Here is a 7320-nt window from a genome sequence, read left to right as displayed (position 1 = left end):
CTTTGCGAACCATAAAAATCTTTCTGAACCTCAGTTTCCCAACGTGAACATTATAATACACTCCCTAGATCACAGATTCCTTTTCATGGGGGGAGGGGAGATGGGGAAGAAATCCCCTTGCTAACCATAAAATATGATATAAGTGAAATGCTTTTTTTTGTCATCTCCATTTTGCAAATGAAAAAAAAATATGAGGTGAAATGATTTCCTTAAGTCTTTACAACTTCACAGTGGCAGAACTGCATTTCCAATACAGGTTTTCTGGGTTCTGATTTGAAGACATGTTTTTTCCCCACTGTACCACACTCAGTTCGCTCCATTATCTTATGCACCCTACTCCCTCCTTCCCACCCCCATGTAACCCCTTTAAACATTGGTATTCCTAGGGCAGAATGGGTAAGCACAGGTCCATTCATGACATAAATATTCTAGCATCTCTTTTTACAAAGGTCCACAAACAGAACCCATCTGCATCTTCATAACTGTCCATTGCTCCTTTAATAAATGTTTTGGTGACTGGGTCCTTGGTATAAAGAGCAAACAAAACTGGGCAAGAGGCTGGAATATGTGTAGGCTTTCCCATTCAGATAGATTCCTGCTGCACCTCATACTCAGGTGCTGGGAATAAAGTTCAGCATCCTTTCTCCATCACGGCCAAACATGAAATGTGGGAGATTATGCTATGTGAGTTCTTCTGAGTTTCTCTCTAGAAAATAATCTTACTGATTGGGGAGATTGATGGTTTCCGGATTTTATTTTAGCTTAATATTCTTTTTTAACTGCAGATTTATTTTTTATTTTTAGTTTACAACACTCAATTCCATAAGTTTTGGGGTTCCAAATTTTCTCTCCTTCCCTCTCCTCCTTTCTCCCTGCCAAGATGGCATGTAATCCAATGTAGGTTCTACATATACCTTCACATTGAACTTAGTTACATAATAGTCAAGTTGTAAAAAAAAATTATAACCAATGGAATGAATCATGAGAAAGAAGAAACGAAACCAAAATAGAAGGAAAAAAAGAGAGAGCAAATAGTTTGCCTCAATCTGCATTCACACTCCATAATTTTTCTCTGGATGTGCAGAGCTTTTTCCATCATGAGTCTTTTGGAACTGTTTTTGAACCTTGCATTGATGAGAGGAATCAAGTCTATCAAAGTTAGTCCTTACAGATACCGTGTGTCTGTAATCATGTATGATGATTTTCTGGTTCTGCTCCCCTCACTTAGCATCGGTTCATATAGGTCTTTCCAGGTTATAACGAAGTCTGTCTGCTCCTCATTTCTTATAGCAAAATAGTATTCCATTACATTCATATACCACAATTTGTTTAGCCATTCCCAAATTGAAGGGCATCCCCTTGATTTCTAATTCTTTGCCAACACAAAAAGAGCTGCTACAAATATTTTTGTATGTATTGGTCCATTTCCCACTTATGTGATCTCTTTGGGATAAAGCCCTAGAAGTGGTATTGCTGGGGCAAAGGGTATGCACATTTTTTGTAGTTCCAAATTGCTCTCCAGAATGGCTAGACCAGTTCGCAACTCCACCAACAATGTAACAATATTCCTATTTTCCCACTTCTCCAGCATTTATCATTTTCCTGTTTTGTCATGCTAGCTAATCTGATAGGAGAGATGTGGTACCTAAGAGTTGTTTTGATTTGCATTTCTCTAATCAGTAGTGATTTAGAGCACTTTTTCACATGACTATAGATATCTTTAATTTCTTCCTCTGAAAACTGCCTGTTCATATCCTTTGACCATTTCTCAATTGGGGAATGACTTGTATTCCTATAAATTTGGCTCATTAACTTAATATTCTTCATCTTGAGTTACCAGTACATATAAGAACACAGTTTATTTTTGTATGTTCTTTTATAGCTACGAACAGCCAGAACAGAGTCTCTCAGTTCTGAATCTTGGTGTTAATTGAAGGGGTTTTGGTGAAAATCTACTGTAATTACTCTATGACTGGAGGAACATGCTTCTCCTGGAATATCCATGATCCAGGACCTACTATACTTAAAGAGTTACTATTTCTGATGCAAATGCCACTCAGAAGGAACAATGCAGAATCATAGCAGAGCAGTTCTTAATCTGCTCATTCACCAAGTGCAAGAGGCTCCAGATGTTGGGTAATACTGTGCTGTGAGAGACTCAGTGACAGGGACTGTCAGAGATGCTAAACACACTTAGATAGCCTTGGAAAAAATGAAGAAAGATAAGTGTGACTGTTTCAAGATGGTTTCACATTGGTTGGGGTTGTTGCCTTGCCAACTTTAGGGATGATGAGTGGATTTAAAGCTATTCGATGTTCTGTTTACAAATTGCACCTAAATTCATGGGGAAAGATAAAAAAAGCCCAGGTTGATCAATAATATGGCGTTCAGAGTAGAGAGGGACATGACCGTTGGGTTCTAATTAAAATTTATTTAGAAACTGCCAGATAGCTCTGGTAGCCTTCAATATTTTTGAAAAATGTTTAGTTTTAGAACAAAGAAGATAGGAAACTCTTATTTAATCTTATGTAGGCAAGAAATAACCAGAGAAGACAAGAATATTATGAAAAATGTTGGTGGTTCATAGAAAGTGAAACAGAGGAGGAAAATACGAAAGACAGCTAAACCTTTGAAGCTATAAAATAAGTTTGAGGCATTTCTTATTGATGAGGAAACCTTACCACCTTAGAGGAGAGCAGTTACTTGTGCTCTAAACATAATGATGTGGATCCAACATGCAAATAGTGGATGTTATACAGTAATGAGCAGTGGAGGTAGAGTCAAATGATGGTGGATGATCACTCTCTACTATGTTGTACCAAGGTGGTTGGTTTTTTTTTTTTGGCTTTACAAACGATAGAGACAGCTGCTGTCTTACCAAGGCCTACGTCTGCACATGGCAGAGACCCTCCTGAGACTTGCCAAAATCAATGATCACTATCCACTTTTGCTGATTAACATGGGCATGAATTATACCAGAAGGAAGAATTTAGAGAGACTATTAGGTATGATGAAGTCCAGAGGAAGAAACTGAGGATGTACCCAGTGTGTATGGTATTTTCATCATTAGTGCCAATCAATGGTAAAACAGACTTGAAAAATGAATAGCTGGTGAAAAAGAGTGTCAGAGAATGTGATTTGCCTTCCTTAAATATATAAGAATTCTGGACTTTTGACTGTGGATGAAATACCCCCTACAAAGGGCCAGAAGAAATCATTTGCCTGGAGCCTGGTGAATCTAATTCAGAGGGTTTTAAACTGAAAAGGTTTTAAACTAAAAAGAGAGAAAATTGCTCACAAAAATCTGCCAAACCTGCTACCATGGAGAGCATTAGGTATGATGTAAGATGAATAGCAAAAGGGAATCTCATTAATTGACACCAGTTATAAGACACATGGCCTTAGGTGTCTCTATGAATTTTCTTAGAGTATGGGTAATACATACCATGACTAAGAAATTCTGCTGCAAAGAAGTGCTAATTGACTTAATTAATAGGAACCCCAAAACTTGTGGAATTGAGTGTTGTAAACTAAAAATAAAAAATAAATCTGCAGTTAAAAAAGAATATTAAACTAAAATAAAATCCGGAAACCATCAATCTCCCCAATCAGTAAGATTATTTTCTAGAGAGAAACTCATACTATTTTTGGTATGCTTGAGACCCCAAATACTTCACTAGTATACTGCAAGGGAAAAGAAAGGCTCACTTCTCTATGGATGATGGTAGGATTTTCAAGCTCAGTATCGTCAGGTCCTTTTACTCACTCCTTATATGGTGTGGTTTCTAGTGTCCCCATTTATCTCATCATTCTGGTTAAATCATATGACAGACAAACATTTTAATGAAACTGTAAATATGACCTAAGCAGCAGGCACTGGATTTCTTGAGGCTAATTATATTCATATATCACAGATATATAATCTCTATAGGGATAGGGACTAGATCAGTGCTTGATATAGGAAAGCCCACAAGTGGAAATTCCTTCCACCAAAAGAGGCCTATATGTTATCTATAGCTGATAGTTTCAAAAAGTTGTGTAGAGTACTGAGAATTTAATTGATTTCCTCACAGTCACACACCTAATATGTGTCAGAGAAGAGACTTGAACTCAGGTCTTGTGGTTCAAGGCCAGTTTTCTATCTACTGCTTGTGCCTCTCTTCTCCATAAGGCTGGAATGAGGTTTCTATCTTCACAACTTCTCGTGTATTCAATCCTTTCTCTCCAGTTAGACAGTTACACATTAGTTCAAGGACTCAAGCTTTGGCTATTGCAATTGTTTTCCCTGTCTGAAATCTCTTACTACTTCAGTCCATCCTTCATATTACTACCTAAGTAATTTTTCTTGAGTATTGATTTCACCATTCAATTCCCCTTCTCAACTAACTCCAATGGCTTCCTATTGTAGGATTAAATCCTATTTAAGGGCCAAATATAAACTCCTCTGTATGCAACTTGGCCCCAGCCCATTTTTCTAGTCTCACAGGATGTTACTCCCCTTATTATACTCTATGATCCATCCAAATTGGCTTTCTCTCTATTGTGACATACAATCTCTTGTCTCTGTGTAACATGTACATATATATGTATTTGTTAACTTTATATTTATGCTATGTATATATATATTTTTGTATGTACTTTTCTCACATTTAAGAATATAAGGTCATTGTGAGTAGGGATTATTTCATTCTTTTTTTACAGGAAATATGCTATGTTTGAATATTTCACATGTTTTCTTTTTTAATTAATTAATTAATTTTTAAATTTGTGGAATAAAATAAGTATTTCCATAGTATAGCACAATAAAAAAGATGATTGCACATGAAACAGCAAATTCACTATGTACAACTTGCAACTCCTTTTAAATACACAGCAAAGTTATTATGTAAATTTTCTTCCTTCTCTTTTTTTCCCTCTCTTCCTTCCCTCTGTCTCAGAGATGGCTACTATTAGACACACACACACACACACACACACACACACACACACACACACACACACACATTCTATACATATTTCTATTTACTACTTCATTCTCTGGATGCATTTAGGGTTAGCATCTTTCTTCATATGTCCTTTACAGTTAATTTGGGAATTTGTAATAGTCAAAATGGCTTGTTAACTGAAAGTCATACTTCAGACAATATTGTTGTTACTATGTACAAGTTCTCTTGGTTCTGCTCTTTTCACTCTACATTATTTCATGTAAGTCTTTCTATGTTTTTCTAAGATCATTGAGCTCTTCATTTCTTATAGCACAGTGGTATTCCATTACAATCATCTAGCAAACTTGCTCAGTCATTCCCCAATTGATAAGCATCCCTGCAATGTCCCAGTTCTTTGCCATCACAAAGAGAGTTGCTATAAACCTTTGAATCCACAGTGCCTCATGCAATGCTCGACCCATATCAGGTATTAGGTAAATACTTGGTATCTGATTGAAGGGTTGCTAAAATATTGGTGAGCTTATCTTCAAGGTTACCAGAAGAACTGGGTTTAGGATTATGTGAAATCCGTGTATATAAGCTAAAATCTGATGATTTTAGTGGAAAGATTTGGGTAACATGGTCTAGCACCCTCAAGGAATTGACTGTATTTCTGTATATGAGCTCTAGAGGGCAGAGCTGTTCAAGCTGAATGACTTGTAAAGGAGGAGAGGTCACAGAACCCTCACTTGGTAGGAGCCTGCCTGTCTTACTTCATCTAGGTGCCCAGAGTAAGGCTGTAACTTCTACTACCACAGTGAGTACTGAGAAGAATCAGAAGCCAGAAAGCCACCAGGCTTTTTGAAGTAGGGCCACTCGCATATGATTCCTCGTACTGTGATAACCCAAGGAGCCCCAGAGAATCGGTCTCCTCTTTCTTCCCGGTCCCAATTTCTCCAGATTGAGAATTTCCAAGTGACACCTCCTCCATGATGCACAAGCCTCAGCATTCCCGCTGCTCAGTCACAACTCTGACCTCTGTCCTAGTGACTTTGATGCTCTTCTCAATGAGTGAGTAACATTTTACTTCACTGCTATCGAGCAACTCTTTTCTCCTTAAAAAATCCACTTAGAAATAGAACTGTCTTCAGCAGATGGGTCTGTGCTGATTTGTTGAGTATTGTCTTGATTTTGCAGGAGGAACAAGAGCGCAAACAGTGACCCAGCCTGAAGATCGGGTCACCATATCTGAAGGGGACCCCCTGGAGTTACAATGCACCGCCTCATATACTGGGAGCCCGACATTCTACTGGTATGTTCAGTATCCCAGGCAAAGCCTCCAGGTGCTCCTGAAATATCTCTCAGGGAACACCTTGGTTACAGGTAGCAGAGATTTTGAAGCAGAATTTAACAAGAGCAGTAAATCCTTCAACCTGAGGAAACCATTTGTCGAAGTGAGCGATGTGGCTGTGTACTTCTGTGCTGTGAGTGACACAGTGACTTGAAGCATCAGAGGAGCTGCACATAAAGTGCTGAGATATGATGGGACAGTGATCCTGACCAGTTTTTCCTTCTTCCACTAGAGGGTGATGCTGGTCTGACATGCAACTCATGTCTTTTTTTTTTTTTTAATTTGCTTTTTTCCTTTTACAAATGTTTTATTGTTGCCTTTTGTCTCTGACACCGAAATCACTTCTTAGCACTTTCTTCCCCACCCAATATCTCCAGCCAGACAATATATGACCCCTTTCACTACCCCCAATAATTAAAGTTTAGTTTCTGAATGATCCTCAGGGCCTGCAGTCAATGTGCAGCCTTTCCAATGGATTCTTACCCATTTGCAAGATTGAGAGGTAGAAGCAACCCTAGCCATCATCGGGCCCAGTCCTCAAAGTTTATTAAGGCGTGGGGGTTTAGTCACTTGCCCAAAGTCACCCATACAGTAAATAGCTGAACTGAAATTCATTCAGTAGTTCAATCAATCAGCAAATATTTGTTAGGTAACTAGTACAGGGATTCTTAGGATGATCTGAGTTCAACTCCCTGGCTACTTGTTAGCTGGCAAGTTAGTTAACCTCTGCCAGCTTCAGTTTCCTTATCTGTAAAGTAGGGATAATAGCACCTGCCTCACAGGGTTGTTGTGAAGATTGAATGAAGTAACACATGGAAAATATTCTTTAAAACTTCAAAGACTGCATAAATGCTAGGTATTATTATTAATATTAATTATTATCCTTTTATGTGTTCATGGATCCTTTCAGCAGTCTAGTATAGTGAAGCCTCTGGACCCCTTCTCAGAATGTTTTTAAATGCAGAAAATAAAATATGTAGAATAACCAAAGGAATGAATTATGGCAAAAGAAAATTATCCAAATATTAAAGAAACAAGTTCATG

At 37.9% G+C, this 7320-nt stretch overlaps 1 gene segment (V, D, J or C); it reads left to right on the top strand.

The window, feature by feature from the left end:
- Positions 1-5917: 5917 nt before the first annotated feature.
- LOC118829696 lies at positions 5918-6430 on the top strand. The segment is given in 2 exon segments: positions 5918-5996; positions 6123-6430. Coding segments are annotated over 2 exon segments (387 nt in total).
- Positions 6431-7320: the final 890 nt, after the last annotated feature.

The sequence above is a fragment of the Trichosurus vulpecula genome, chromosome 8 (assembly GCF_011100635.1).
Source record: "Trichosurus vulpecula isolate mTriVul1 chromosome 8, mTriVul1.pri, whole genome shotgun sequence".
Classification (NCBI taxonomy): domain Eukaryota; kingdom Metazoa; phylum Chordata; class Mammalia; order Diprotodontia; family Phalangeridae; genus Trichosurus; species Trichosurus vulpecula.
The sequence above is the reverse complement of the archived record's forward strand: the minus strand, read 5'-3'. Positions and strand labels throughout refer to the sequence as shown.